The 16702-nt window shown below is 37.8% G+C and overlaps 1 protein-coding gene across 1 annotated transcript in view; it reads right to left on the bottom strand.

Moving 5' to 3' along the window:
- Positions 1 to 5221: 5221 nt before the first annotated feature.
- LOC103601717 (protocadherin-23-like) overlaps positions 5222 to 16702 on the bottom strand; it is a 125042-nt gene continuing 113561 nt past the window's right edge. Inside the window, 2 exon segments of the mRNA XM_008586139.1 lie at positions 5222 to 8006; positions 9763 to 9895. Of these exon segments, the coding sequence (XP_008584361.1) occupies positions 5380 to 8006; positions 9763 to 9895 (2760 nt within the window). The 3' untranslated portion in view covers positions 5222 to 5379.

Here is a 16702-nt window from a genome sequence, read left to right on the forward strand (position 1 = left end):
AACGGATCGCAACCCTCAGTGTCACGCCTGCACGGGACCGGGACTGGCAACGGGATCGCAAACCTCGGTGCTGCGCCCGCACCTCGCTCAGCCAGTGAGTGGGAACCCGTCTGTATGTGGGATCCGAACCTTAGGCGGGAGCGCCACCGCTCTCCCAAGCTGCGCACTGTAGCAGTGCGCCACCGGGCCGGCCCTCCAATCACTGTCTTAAATGCAATCTGTTGTTGGTGGACATGTCATTATGCAGTGCATAACTGTGACTTCATATTTACCCTCTCCCTTAATTCCTCATTATGTACTTTTAAAATAAACTGTACTTGTTTAAAATGTTACCCTTAACACTATTTGCAAATACAGAATATCTCTCATAAGTTCCTCATACTGTTTTTGCTTTAGATTTTAATAAATTTTGATGCAAACATACTGAACTGTATTCTTTTCTCATACTGTTAGAACTTCATTCTGCTAGCCATTGGACATTCATGGTTTATTATAGGATTTGAAATTAAATTAACCAATGTTCTTAGTCATGTCATGTTGCTGTCTAAATATGCTTTGAATGTCATATATAGCTTGTTTCTGCTATGTCTAAAACTCGCAAGATATATGTGTATACTGTAAGGAAGGGAGAGAGAAACAGAAAACAAGCCAGATTGCAGAAGAAATTTCTGATCCTCGGTCTTTTCTAAGATATTCTTTAATACTTTGGTAGGATATTTGCACTTCCTTTCTCTCTGCTCTGAGATTGGCCAAAATCACATAACTGTGTTAGGATTCTTACCTAAAGAGTTCAAGGCCTATGTGTCACACCCTCACATTATAGCACCCTCTGTCCCATTCACACATGTACTCATTCATTCTGAAAACCATCTGTACTTCATAATACAAGTGGAGACCAGGCCTTTGCCCTGAGGGTTTACTATCTAACAATGAAATCCATTTATTTAGTTTTCTAACCAAAATAATGCTTTCTCATTCAAGAGATGTACTTGTGCATCTGCTATTTATTTGGCATGCCTTCCCCTCTCTATTACTCACTTTACAGTTTTGGTTTAGCAAATGCATTGGGTGAAATGAGTCAAGTTGTGTAGACCAAAACAGTAGCAAGTGCTAATTGTCATCAAATAGCCAAGTGCTGAGTTTATGAGAGAAAGGTATAGTTTGATAGTCCAGCCATCTGGGGCTGGATCTTTCTACAATTGTCATAATTCTATTTCTGATAGATAAATTTCTTTGATCTATATGGAATCAAAATAAGTTATGTCACTAGAATTCAAATAAAATTGACTATGTTTGAGAATAAACTATCAACTATGCCCAGTGGGTTATATCATTGTTTAAAAGTTATATAAAATTTAATATTTTAATATAAAATCACAGCTATCAAGCAAGTACCCATTTTTAAAAAAGGACATGCTACAGGAAAAAAGACTAGATTCTAAAATTCTATATTCTGTCCCAACTGCTTTCTAAACTTCCATCTACTTGGTTATATGTGCAAAGTCACCTACTTAAAATTGTGGCACTCTCAATGCCAAAGTTATTATTCTCAAAGTGAGAATGGAAAGTAAGGTAATCATTCCTACATGTTCTTTTTGAAATTGACCTAAAAAAAAATTACAATGAATGCAAGTTTTCATGGTCAAACATATTCTAGTTTATTGTCACCTAGTTTTAGGTTCACAACTTGATAAATCTAAATTGTCTGACAATGGAGAGACTTGAGAGAAACAGAAAGGAGAAGAGTGATCCATCAAAGGGATGATGCTTTGAAGGGCAGGTGACTGAGCAAATCTGCATACAGTGAAAATTCCTTCTACCAGTCCATACCCAACTGCCTTCTTTCATCTCTTTAACTGTGTCCTAAACTGTTTCTTTTCAGATTTAATCTTCTGTTTTCTCTTTCATTCCTCATTCTTTCTTTCCCTTGCCCTGTCCCTTCACTCCTTCCATCTCTGTAGTGGGCAAAAACTCACACTGGAAGACCTTGGTTTTAGTCCTCAGCAGAGCTTCTGCAACTCCACTGATCCTGATATTCCTCTTGTACAGAATAATCCTCCATTCTAACTCTCCTCGGTAATGACCAAACAGATGGCTGTATACTTTTGAGCTCAAGTAAAACATGCTGTGAAAATAAACCCAGTGACCTTATCCATAATATCACATGAAAATCCACTGACTGTAATCACTCCATATAGTCCATTGCTTCAAAGTGGATCATCATCTTAGATCCTTAGTTATATCTTGCTTTTTTAACTTAAAGTTAAGATATACGTCTAATGGCAAAACAAAACTGAACTTACAAAGTGTATGTTTGTATGTAAATAACATTAAAATTAATAATTAATTTTCATTACTATATCTTCTAGAAAATAGAGCAAAGAGGGTTCTGAAGGTAAAGGTGCTGAGAAACACTAATCCTGTCTCAAATGGACATCTATTATGGACTAAATGTGTATACATGTAGGCAGCCAGTAGTATGTAGTGTTTTAATATTTTAAAAAACAGTTAAATGATCAAATCCATAAAGATACAGCATTTTCCCCTTTCTTTGCCCAGGAATCTGTTTTGGAAGCCAATTCAATGATTACTACTAGGACATGGAATTTTGATATCCATTTGATACTAATTTACACCAGTATTTTTAAGTCTGCCAACAAGAAAGTCCAGAATTTCAGGCAGCCAAAATTCCATGAGACAACTGTCTTTTATTTTATAGCTTATGAATTTGGGGTTTAATATGATTTTCCACTAACAAGTTCTGTACCCCCTCCAGAGTGCTAAAGCCAGTGTGTAGATCAGCAAAGTAACACAGAACACATGAGTCAAGTTAATATTAAACTTGAAGGAAAACTGTACAAATTATATTGTTTACTTAGGAAAAAAGTACTCTAGTTGAAAGGGCTGCAATATGATTTATTGCAAACATTTAACCAGCATGATCACGTTTTTACCCTCAATTCCACTTGTAGCAGTTGTTTGATGGTGGTGTTGTGATGGATACAGTACTAATAAGGTCATCAACTGAAAATTCTCTAAATATTGATAGGGAGCTCTAAAGACTTTGTGTCTTCTATTTTCATGAAATGGCTATAAAAAGTGCAGAATCATGTCCAGAATGAAAAATCACAGGCAAATACCGCAGCAAAGAGTTAGATAAATAACCCTTCTTAAGCATAAGTAAATGAAGAACCTATTGAATTAAAAATGACAAAACATTCTTGGTTTCCAGAAATAATTGTGTTGCAAAACCAAACTTCCATACATAATTAGAAAAATAATAGTGCAGAATTTCTTCCTATGCTCAAAGCAATTTTAAAAGAGTTAAAGAGATAATAAATATTGGAACACAAATGATTAAATGTATTTTTTACAAAAGTCATGAATCCTTCTTCCCCAGATGCCATGAAGAAAAGGGGAAACATATATCAGTCTTACAATATTTCAATGTTTCACACCTTCATGACCTTCTCTAGGATTCCAGGCTTGTCCAGAAACCTTCATGTTTCATACCATTCCGAATGTGGTTTGATACACTTGTTCCCAATTTGAGCCACCAAAGATATGTAATAGATACTAGCAGCATAAAAAGCCACAGAATTATTTATCTGCAAAACTAGACACCAAACACTGCACCCTGCAATGTATTTCAGTAAAGAGAAATTATCTCACATAATTGCACAGATGAACCCATGGAAAAAAATAAAGGAATTATTTCTGTAGCAGAAGCCTACCCGGATTACTAAGAAAACCATACCAGATGCCCTTTAGATATCACATTAGAATTCCTAAGCTGTTATCCTACAACCTGGTCATGTTGCCTACCATGGGAAAATGACTTCTGGACCATTGTCATCATGATGCACTCTGCCTTCCTGAAAGGGATAAGAATCTTTGATGGATTCTCAGGCTCATCAGAGAGAAGGACATATCATTATATGTGAGCACCCTACAATACTGAACCTGGTCATGTTGCCTACCATGGGAAAATGACTTCTGGACCATTGTCATCATGATGCACTTTGCCTTCCTGAAAGGGATAAAAATCTTTGATGGATTCTCAGGCTCATCAGAGAGAAGGACATATCATTATATGTGAGCACCCTACAATACTATTATATTTCTGAAACAGTCACTGTACAAAACAGAATTATTTTAACCATGTTGCCAAACTGCTCCATCTAATGACAGTTAAAGCTAAACATGACTACGAGCAAATGGACATCTAATGTTAACTAGATGACCTCTTGTCTTAAATTTTTATAGTAGAAACATTTATATAAAAAAACTTCATTTAAAAATATATTGCTAAATTACTCTATGAAATTAATAAATAGATAATAACACAAACTTTATCTACACCAACTTTAACAACTGGCATTGAGTGGATAAATTATTTCATACCAAAAGTTACGGTATCTAGAAGAAAATAAAATGAAGACATTTCTATAAATTAATCTTTGAAGCTTAATGTCTGTACCCATACCATGTTTATAGGACAGAGCATTGAAAAAAATCATCATTCTATTTGAAAAGAAAGTCATGAAACGTGTCTCCGGTGGCAGCCAACCATGTAAGTTGCTACTATCAATCCCAGTGCTCTATCAGGACATGCATTTCTGGTTCATTTAATCAGGAATTATTATCTTAATGTAAGTTGCTACTATCAATCCCAGTGCTCTATCAGGACATGCATTTCTGGTTCATTTAATTAGGAATTATTATCTTATTTGTTTCTTCCTGTTGGCACAGAATTATGGAAAATTTTATTCTTAATGTCTTGTTAGATTTCCAAAAGACACCACATTGAAATTCCAATTACAGCTAAACTGCACAAATGTGGTCTATGGGGAAAGTGGAGAAATGCATCTCTCCATATATCAGATCCACAGACTGTCATTTTTTTCTTAAAACTTAAATTTATTCCTCCAGATTTTTCCTCCCCATTACTTTCTGTCTAAACTCATTCCCTATTCAGCCTTGACTAATATATATACAACAGTGTAATCACCAGTAACATGACCACAGGGCACTATACTTTATTTCCACTTATTTTCATACAAACATTCTGGCAGTCAATTAAGTTCACTGTGTCCTTTGGAAATCTAATAATTAGAAAACCAGGTGTGACAATACACACAACTTTGATACACACAAATGTAAGTCCTGAAAGCAAAACATAAAGGTTAAAAGAGGAAATAACTTCTTATTAAGGCTGGAAGAAATTGTAGAAACTTTAATGAGGTGGTTTTAAAAACCCCAACTAAATAATGTCACTTGATTTGAAATAAGAATGAACCCAGTCTCGAGCTTGCTTGAGAGTGTTCTGGTCACTCATTGTTGACCAAGGGTGAGCAGGTGCTTGGCATCACCATTGTTTTATATTTGAACTTCATCTTCTGCTTTCAGTTCATGGCACGTACCACTTACATGTGTTCCTAATAATTCTCCATCTGACAACAGTGGAGACATGGCAGGAGTCTGCATGGTCAATAGGGAAAGAGATGGAGAAAAACTGGGAGTCATGGCTTCTGGCAGAGAACCGAGATGGTAGACAATGGGGGAGCGTGGGTGTTTCTGATGTAGCTGCCCTGGGGTTATGGCTGGCATTCTTGGTGGAACTGCTTTAATCCCAGGCTGGGCCACTGCTGTTATCAAAGGTGGTGGAAAAACAAAAGATTTCTTCTCTTTTGGAATGCCAGGCATATGTAAATATTCATCCTTTAGTTTTGCAATATCATTAAATACTGAGGCAAGAGGTTGGAACTTAGGTTCCCAACTGAGGAGATTATCCCAGTTGTAGCTGCCTCTTACATCATAATCAGAGGTTGTCTGAGTTGAAAGGGTTGCATGTCTTGCTTCCTGATCACCTGAAATACAGACAGACTCCGTTCTGACACCAGCCAGGATGCTCTCTTTTGCCCCTCTCTTCTGAAGTGTCTGGAGCAACACATTATTCTGAATATAGGTTGTGCTGCAGCCTTCTTCTTGATCTCCTTCCTCTAAGGCATGGCTAGCTTCTGCTGTTTCGGCAGTGACCATCACATCGGTTTCCCCAGACAAGCAAGAGAGCTGGTCCGAGTCCCTTGGGATTCCAGAGTCTGGCACCCTGGACTCCCGATCACTCAGAGCTGAGTCCAAGTCCTTCCTGTAGGGATGCTCATTTATCCTCTGGATTTCCTTATCTTCTGCAGTTTCTCCATCCACAGAACAGTGGCCACTGGAGTTTGAGTGCCTATACAGATTGACAATGTCCTTCTCCATAATACTTATTAAACTCAGCCATTCAGGCGTGGAGTCCTTGAGCACAGCCTCATTACCACAGTCCTCACTTTTCTGGAAGGTCTTGAGCATGCTGGCATCCCTGGTCAGTCTCAAAGTGATATCTAAAGATGATGGAGTTTTCTTGTCCTCATAATTGTTTACTGTGTCTTTTTGTTTATGTCTTAAAATCAGTACAATAAAAATGCAGATGAGTAACAGAAACACTAAAAAGGAGACCGTGAGGCTGATTGAAAAGCTGCTGGTGGATACTGCTGAGTGTTTTCCTTCAGAGAAAAAAGACACATTCACAAAAACAGTGCAAGAGGAAAACTTGGAGTCTGGTTTGGGGCTGCGAGCGATTATTTTCATTTCAATGGTGTCTTCTTTGCTGACTTGACTTTTTACTAGGGGAAGGGCTCTAGTCAAATAAATATTTCCATTAGTTTTATTTACTGAAAAGAAAGGCGATGAAGTTCCGAGAGAGTAAAGGATGACTCCATCAATACCAGCATCTGCATCTGAGGCTTCCACTCTGCCAATCAACTGTCTTACTTTATTCCCTTTGGGAAGGTTGAAAAAATATTGATCTTGAGTGAAAATGGGTTCAAATTCATCTATCCCTTCAATATCCACCCAAACCATCAAGGAGGCTGATGAGTCACCTTTGTCTTTGGCCTGAACTATGAAGCAGTATTTATTGCCATTTTCATAGTCAAGTATTTGCTTAGCACGAATACCCCCTGTTAAAGGGTCAATAAGGAAGAGATCATGATCAAAAGGCATTCCATGAGTGATAAAACAGGGTGATAAAATAGAATAGGTCAATTCTCCATAAGGACCTGCATCAAAATCCAAAGCATTTACAGAACATATGGTGGAGGAAACAGGAAGATTTTCAGGAACGACACAGTTGAATCTGGAAAACATAAACTGAGGTGCATGGTCATTGTCGTCCAGGACATTGACAAACACAACTGCAAAAGAAAAATGTTTCCTTTCTTCATCTGAAGCTTGGACAGTTAAAGTGAATTTTATCATTTCTTCATAATCCAGAGGTTTAATCAAATAAAGAACTCCAGTTTTTTCTTCTAAGTGAAAATGTCCCTTCTCGTTTCCAGAGATTATGTGGTAGATGATTTCTGCATGTGACCCCAGGTCACAGTCATTTGCTGAGACCACAGTGATGTGACTCCCTGGAGGGGTGCTTTCCTTGACATGGGCATGATATTTCAGACTGCTGAATACAGGGGGATTGTCATTGACATCGACTACTTCTATTGATACCATGGTTGTGGAACTCAAGGGAGGGCAGCCATGGTCAGATGCTAGAATGACAAGCTGATATCTAGCAGTGGCTTCTCTGTCCAGACTGTGAAACAACACAAGATAACCAACTTGCTTGTAAGGATATTCTGAAGGAATGAAACTAGTTTCCACATGGAAATTGTTCTGTGAATTACCACCGACGATGGAATATTCAACATAGGTGTTTTCATGGGTCCAGTCATGGTCAGTGGTTGAAAATGTGACAAGCGTGCTTCCGATCTGAGCATCTTCACTCAAGCTAAGATTATAGTGTTCTACTGTGAACTCAGGGGCATGATTGTTCACATCTTGTATTTCTATCTCCACTAATGTTACAGCTCTCAGGTCAGGAATTCCACCATCACTGGCTTCCACAAGAAATCGAATTGTTGATATTTTATCCAGAAGTAACACAGGATTGATAGTAAATATTGTACCTGAAATACAAGACATAGTACTTCAATACTGTGAAATTAAACTTTTATGATCCATTTACTCAGAAAATGTCTATTGAGTATCTACTGATGTGTTTTGTTCTTTGTTAGATTTGTCATTTAAGTCACATCCCAAAATAACTCTGAATAGAAAAGCAAAGTTATTATATTTATATTTTTATAACACTTAAGATCCAGAAATAATATTCATGGCATTCACTCTATGGAAATATGTGTACTGTTTGAGGGTGCCTTTGCCACAAATTTCTCTGAATTTCATTTTTGTAGAGTAAGTTGTTCCATTACTATTTTTTTAAATGTATTTTTGTTTGTAAATTTATACCCCATTCTACCACCCATAATCATATATACAGAGATATTCTGGCATAAAGATATTTATTCTGGAAATACTGGTTGACACTCACTTTAGCCAAATGAAAGCAGTAAATATGATAATGTAGAGTCAAAACTATTGCTTCATTTTAGTGATGTCTTTCCTAAAGCTCATGGTTAATTCGGCAAGTTGATTTTTCCTTTATTGATAAAATATATTTAATATATTTTACTATATTCAATGTCGAAATATATAATTTTTATAAATATGTATGTTACAACATTTTTCTAAGATAAATTTATTTTAAGTATGGTCGCTAAAAAAGAATACAGAATGCTGACATTCAAATGCCACATTTCAGAGTCATACCACAAACTAAGTTGCCCTGATAACATTTAATGTCTTAAAAATATTCTAGTCTCTAGAGACTCTAGTTGGGGTGGGGAGAGAGGAGAGAGAGAAGAAAAGGAAAGTTCCAGACAGGTTTATATTCATACAGTAGCCATTTGTCCACAGGCTATGGGGCAAAGTTACCTACTTCTGCGTTTATAAAACTCTGTGGGTCTCATATTGTTATTGGGGGACTAAATTCTCCTTTCAGGTAATCCTCAGGTTAATTTTTAAATCAGCTCTCACTTGTGAAATGAAGCCATGGTGCGTAGAGATGGGGAACACACAGTGCAATGCATCCCAAGCCCTGTTCTTTTCTAGAGCATGCTCTGCTAGGAACATTGTTTTTCTAATTATTCACCTTTTTCAAACTTAGTTTTTAGTGTCCACTGACTGTTAAACTTCCTCTACACACTGCTTAACTATTCTAATCTGGAATCAATTGCCCGAATGCATTTCACAACCACAAATGTCTTGCTCTCTGATAAAAAAAACCCCAAAAAGTCTTAGAAGACATCAAATAAACCAGAACACCACAATGGTTTTTTACTTAGTAGAGATGCTTGAATAATTTTCCTTTTTTGATTATTCTTGTCCTTATTGAACATATTATGTTATTACTTAATTCTTTTGTACTTGGCTTGGAAAAAAAAGCTGCCAAACTCTCTAATGTGAAGTCTTCAGTACTGAAGTAATCCCTTCAACATTATTTTGATTCTTGTTGAGGCCTGAGATAATTGCCTGAACTATGCTTGATTGGGTAGATGACATAGGTATTTATTGGGTCTCTGAATTTCTGAGCATTTACCAGCATTTAACCAATGCCTTTTGGTTTCTGGCTACTGAGATGTTGGAGAAGAGGAATAACACTGGCATTTGCTACTGTAGCATTTGACATGAAGAGAAATAGGGTGGTGCCTGTGATGCCAGGGAGTTGAGGTGGGGACTATTTTAGGAGCATTTGTTAAGGATTATTTTAGGTTTCCATCCTGTACCTAAAACCTACGTGCACTAAAGCCACTATAAGTAACTCACCATTCATAGGATCGATGGAGAATTCCTTAGAAGAGGAAAGGATTCTGTAAGAAATGTTCTCGTTGCTTTCTATGTCTGTGGCTGATACAGTCAACACTGAATACCCCACAGGTACTGATTCAGGAACTGTGACCTGAGGGAAAAAGAGGAAAAAGACATTGTGCTTAAAGACTGAAGAGGCTTTCACCAACAGGGCCAGAACATTAGGTCATTTTATTCAGTTTAATTATGGAAATGACACAATACATACTGACTTTCTTAGGCATATTAATTTATAGAATTGGCATATTGAAAAGATTGTGTTGATAGTCCCTGGATTCAGAATAACATACAAAAATTAAAACAAAAATTTCATCCAGTTTTAATTTTTATTATGAAAAATTTTCCTTCTAAACTATTTCTAGGGCGCCCTGAACCAGCACCACATGGGTGAGCCCACCAGTGCCAGCCAGCCACTGGAACTGCGTGGCTCCAAGTGGTTCCTCATCCCACCTCAGACTCAGGGTGGAGCACCAGCCTACAGATCTGACCCACCAAGTTTGGCCCAGCGGAATTCCATGTGCTAGGGGCTCATTCTATGACAACAGAGTCTCGAACAGGAACCAAGTTGGTTTAACATAACCATCACCACACCTACTGTCAAGCCACGACAGTTCATCCCCCACAGTAGTAACCAAGGCCACTCTACAGCCAACCTCAGTGTAATAGAAGAAGCAAACCACCTACCAAATGCCCAAGCATCAGCAAAAAAAACACTAGAAGTACAAGCAATCAAGAAGAAATGACACCACCAAAAGGATACAGTAATGCCCAAAGTCAGACTCCATGGAACAGGGAATCCTTGAAATGTCTGAAAAAGAATTTTGAGCAATGATCTTAAGAAAACTTGAAGAAATAAAGGAAGACTCAATTAAAGAGCACAATGAAACAAGAAAAAACATCTAGAATACGAAGGAGGAAATCTACAAAGAGATTAATACCATAAAAAAGAGTGTAACAGAACTTCTAGAAATGAAAGACTCACTCAACGAAATAAAAAAAAACATGACTGAGAGCTTGAGCAGCCGGGTAGAGCAAGCAGAAGAAAGAATTTCAGAGCTTGAAGATAGTCTTTTTGAAATAACTCAGGCAGACACAAAAAAAGGAAAAAAGAATTAAAAATAATGAGGAACACCTAAGAAAGATAGCAGACAATCTCAAGCACTCTAACATCCAAATTGTGGGTATTCCTGAAGGGCAGGAGAAGGGAAAAGGTATCAAAAACCTACTCGAGGAAATAGTAACAGAAAACTTCCCAGGCCTAAGAGAGATAGCAGACAATCTCAAGTGCTCTAACATCCAAATTGTGGGTATTCCTGAAGGGCAGGAGAAGGGAAAAGGTATCAAAAACCTACTCGAGGAAATAGTAACAGAAAACTTCCCAGGTGTAGGGTGAGATACAGACCTTCAGATCCAGGAAGCTCAAAGGTCCCCAAACAGATTCAACCCCAAAAGATCCTCCCTAAGACATATTATAGTTAAATTCACAAAGCTCAAAGACAAAGAGAGAATTCTACAAGCATCAAGAGAAAAGCATCAGGTCACTTATAGGGGAATCCCCAATCAAATTAACAGCAGACTTCTCAACCAAAACTCTACAGGCCAGAAGAAAGTGGAGTGATATATTCAAAATACTCAATGTAATAGAAGAAGCAAACCACCTACCAAATGCCCAAGCATCAGCAAAAAAAACACTAGAAGTACAAGCAATCAAGAAGAAATGACACCACCAAAAGGATACAGTAATGCCCAAAGTCAGACTCCATGGAACAGGGAATCCTTGAAATGTCTGAAAAAGAATTTTGAGCAATGATCTTAAGAAAACTTGAAGAAATAAAGGAAGACTCAATTAAAGAGCACAATGAAACAAGAAAAAACATCTAGAATACGAAGGAGGAAATCTACAAAGAGATTAATACCATAAAAAAGAGTGTAACAGAACTTCTAGAAATGAAAGACTCACTCAACGAAATAAAAAAAAACATGACTGAGAGCTTGAGCAGCCGGGTAGAGCAAGCAGAAGAAAGAATTTCAGAGCTTGAAGATAGTCTTTTTGAAATAACTCAGGCAGACACAAAAAAAGGAAAAAAGAATTAAAAATAATGAGGAACACCTAAGAAAGATAGCAGACAATCTCAAGCACTCTAACATCCAAATTGTGGGTATTCCTGAAGGGCAGGAGAAGGGAAAAGGTATCAAAAATCTACTCGAGGAAATAGTAACAGAAAACTTCCCAGGTGTAGGGTGAGATACAGACCTTCAGATCCAGGAAGCTCAAAGGTCCCCAAACAGATTCAACCCCAAAAGATCCTCCCTAAGACATATTATAGTTAAATTCACAAAGCTCAAAGACAAAGAGAGAATTCTACAAGCATCAAGAGAAAAGCATCAGGTCACTTATAGGGGAATCCCCAATCAAATTAACAGCAGACTTCTCAACTTTTCCGTGTCTGGCAACGGATCGCAACCCTCAGTGTTGCCCCCGTACCGGACCGGGGACCGGCGATGGGATCGCAAGCCTCGGCGTTGCTCCCGCGCCTCGCTCAGCCAGTGAGCGGGAGCCGGTCTGTACGTGGGATCCGAACCCTCGGACGGGAGCGCTGCCGCGCTTCCCAAGCGGCGCACTATCCAGTGCGCCACCGGGCCGGCCCCAGCCAAGAATTCTTTACCCAGCAAGGCTCTCCTTCAGAAACGAGGGAGAAATAGTGTATTCCCCAGACAAACAAAAGTTGTGGGAGCTCACCACCACATGACCAGCCCTGCATGAAATTCTCAAGGGAGTCATTCATCTGGAATCTGAATAATGGTGACCATCATCACGAATACAAAAGAAAGAGCAAAACCCACAGTTAAAACAAAAATGTCAGCAAGCAAGAGAAAGAAGCTAAATCATTCTGACTTAAATTCCCAACTCACACTGAGGAAGAGAAATAAAAGGGGAAAGAATGATCAAAAGACATTTAAACCACCTAAACGAGGCAGTTTAAATGCCACCTAAACATTGCTATTAAATGCCAGGAATTAAACAACACTTCTCAATAACTACTCTAAATGTGAATGGACTAAACTCCCCATTTAAAAGACACAGACAAACTAACTGGATTGGAAAGACAGACCCAAGTATATGCTGTCTTTAAGGGACCCACCTCACCTGTAAAGACACTCATAGACTAAAAGTGAAGGGATGCGAAAAGATATACCACGCTAATGGAAACCAAAAACGAGCAGGAGTAGCTATTCTTATATTGGACAAAATAGACTTTAAGCCAAAAACATTAAAAAAGACAAAGAAGGCCATTATATAATGATAAAAGGAACTATCCAGCTAGAAGACATAACAATCATAAACATGTATGTACCCAATACTGGAGCACCCAGATATATCAGGCAAACACTCTTAGACCTAAAGAAGGAGATAGGACCTAATACATTAATAGTGGGTGATCTGAACACCCATCTCTCAGTATGGGACAGGACTTCCAGGCAGTGAGTCAACAAAGAGACGCAGAATTTAATCTACACCCTAGACCAACTGGACTTGGCAGATATATATACAGAACTTTTCACCCAACAGCTAAAGAAGACACTTTCTTCTCATCAGCTCACGGGACATTCTCCAGGATAGACAACATATTAGATCACAAATCTAGTCTCAGCAAATTAGAAAAAATTGAAATAATTCCAACAATCTTTTCAGACCACAATGGACTAAAACCAGAGATAAACAATAAGCAAATAGCTGGAAGGTACACAAATACATGGAAAATAAATAATAGGCTCCTGAATGACCTACGAATCCAAGAAGAAATTAAACAGGAAATCAAAAAATTTCTAGAAACTAATGAAAATAAAGATACATCACACCAAAATTTGTGGGATACTGCAACAGCAGTACTAAGAGGGAAATTTATTGCAGTAAATGCTTATATCAAAAAATGGAAAGACTCCAAATAAGCAACCTAATGCTATGCCTCAAAGAACTTGAAAAACAACAATAATCCAAACCTAAAGGCAGTATATGGAAAGAAATAATTAAGATCAGAGCAGAACTAAATGAAATAGAGACCCCCCCAAAATAGAAAATATCAACAAAACTAAAAGTTGTTTTTTTGAGAAGATAAACAAAATAGACCCACCATTAGCTAGATTAACAAATAAATAAATAAGGAGAGAGAAGACCCAAATAACAAAAATCAGAAATGAAAAGGGAGACATTACAACTGACACCATAGAAATACAAGAATCATTAGAGACTATTATAAGCAACTATATGACAACAAATTTGAAAATTTGAAAGATATGGATATGTTTCTAGACACATATAGATTACCAAGACTGAACCAAGAAGAGATAGAAAACCTGAACAGACCGATAACAAGCATGGAGATTGAAGCAATAATTAGCAATCTTCCAATAAAAAAAAAGTCCAGGTCCAGATGGCTTTACAGCTGAATTCTAACAAACTTTTAAAGAGGAGTTAATACCAATTCTCATGAAACTGTTCCAAACAATTGAAACAGACTCTACTCTCCCACACCCATTCTATGAGGCCAGCATAACTCTGATACCGAAACCAGATAAAGACACAACAAAAAAAGAAAATTATAGGCCAATATCCTTAATGAACCTAGATGCTAAAATCCTTAACAAAATATTAGCAATTAGAATACAGCAACATATTAAAAAAATTATACCCGGGCCGGCCCAGTGGCGCACTGGATAGTGCGCCGCTTGGGAAGCGCGGTGGCGCTCCCGTCCGAGGGTTCGGATCCCATATGCAGACCGGTTCCCGCTCACTGGCTGAGCGAGGCGCGGGAGCAACGCCGAGGCTTGCGATCCCGTTGCCGGTCCCCGGTCCGGTACGGGGGCAACACTGAGGGTTGCGATCCGTTGCCGGACACGGAAAAAAAGACAAAAAGACAAAAAAAAAAAAAAAAAAAATTATACCCTATGATCAAGTGGGATTCATCCCACGGATGCAAAGATGGTTCAACATATGCAAGTCAATAAATGTGATACATCACATCAACAAGCTCAAGGACAAAGACCATATGGTTATCTCAAAAGATGCTGAAAAAGCATTTGACAAAATTCAACATTCCTTCATGATGAAGACTCTCAACAAGTTAGGTATAGAAGGAAAATATCTTAACATAATAAAAAGCCATTTATGACAAACCCACTGCCAGTATTACTCTGAATGGGGAAAAATTGAAGGCCTTCCCCTTAAGGACAGGAACAAGACAAGGAAGCCCTCTCTCACCACGTCTATTCAACATAGTACTAGAGGTACTAGCTAGAGCAATTGGGCAAGAGAAAGAAATAAAGGGAATCAAGATTGGAGAAGATGAAGTCAAACTTTCCCTATTTGCAGATGACATGATACTATATATAGAAAAACCTAAAGACTCTATCAAAAAACTTCTAGAGCTGGTTAATAACTTCAGTAACATTGCAGGATACAAAATAAATGCCCCCAAATCAGTAGCATTTATATACTCAAATAATGAATTAACAGAAAGAGAAATAAATAAAGTAAGCCCATTTACAATTGTCACCAAAAAAATATGATACCTAAGAATCAATTTAACCAAGAAGGTTAAAGACCTCTACAATGAGAATTACAAACCACTTCTGAAAGAAATTAAAGAAAGCACAAGAAGATGGAAAGATATTCCATGCTCTTGGATTAGAAGAATTAACATTGTGAAAATGTCTATACTACCCAAAGAGATCTACAGATTCAATTCAATGCCCATCAAAATACCAATGACATTCTTCACAGAAATGGAAAAAACAATCTTACCTTTCATATGGAAAAACAAAAGATCCTGAATAGCCAAAGCAATCCTGAGCAAAAAAACAAAGCCGGAAGCATAATTCTGTCTGACTTCAAATTATACTACAAAGCTGTTGTAACCAAAACAGCACGGTACTGTTATAAAAATAGACATTCAAACCAGTGAAGTAGAATAGAGAACCCAAAAATCACTCCTCAGGCCTATAGCCATCTGATATTAGACAAAGGCAACAAAAATCTACGTTGGGAAAAAGACTGCCTCTTCAACAAGTGGTGCTGGGAAAACTGGATATCCATATGCAGAAGAAAGAAACTACATACATCTCTTACCATACACTAAAATCAACTCAAAATGTATTAAAGACCTAGGTATAAGACCCGAAACTGTAAAATTACTAAGGGAAAATATAGGTGAAACACTTCAGCAGTTAGGTCAGGGCACAGGCTTTATGAACATGAGCCCAAAAGCACAAGAAAAAATAACAAATAGTACTATATCAAACTAAAATGTTTCTGCACAGCAAAAGAAACAATCAACAGAGTGAAAAGACAATCTACAGAATGGGAGAAAATTTTTGCCAACTATGCAACCAACAAGGGACTAATATCCAGAATATCTATAGAACTCAAGCAATTACACAGTAAAAAAATAAATGACCCAATGAAACAAATGGGCAAAGGAGCTGAATATACATTTGTCAATGGAAGACATACAAATGGCCAACAGATACATGAAAAAATGCTCAACATCACTAGTCATCAGGGAAATGCAAATTAAAACCACATTGAAATGCCACCTCACTCCAGTTAGACTGGCTATGATCAAAAATATGGTGAATAACAAAGGCTGGCGAGGGTGTGGAGAGAAGGGAACACTCCTGCACTGTTGGTGGGACTGTAAATTAGTACAACCACTTTGGAAGACAATTTGGAGGTTTCCCAAACAACTACACATAGATCTTCCATATGATCCAGCAATCCCTCTTCTGGGTATATATCCAGAGGAATGGAAATCATCATGTCGAAGAGATACCTGCACTTGCAAGTTTATCGCAGCTCTGTTTACAATAGCCAAGATATGGAACCAACCTAAACGTCCAC

The sequence above is a fragment of the Galeopterus variegatus genome, unplaced genomic scaffold (genome assembly GCF_000696425.1).
Source record: "Galeopterus variegatus unplaced genomic scaffold, G_variegatus-3.0.2 Scaffold3850, whole genome shotgun sequence".
Taxonomy (NCBI): domain Eukaryota; kingdom Metazoa; phylum Chordata; class Mammalia; order Dermoptera; family Cynocephalidae; genus Galeopterus; species Galeopterus variegatus.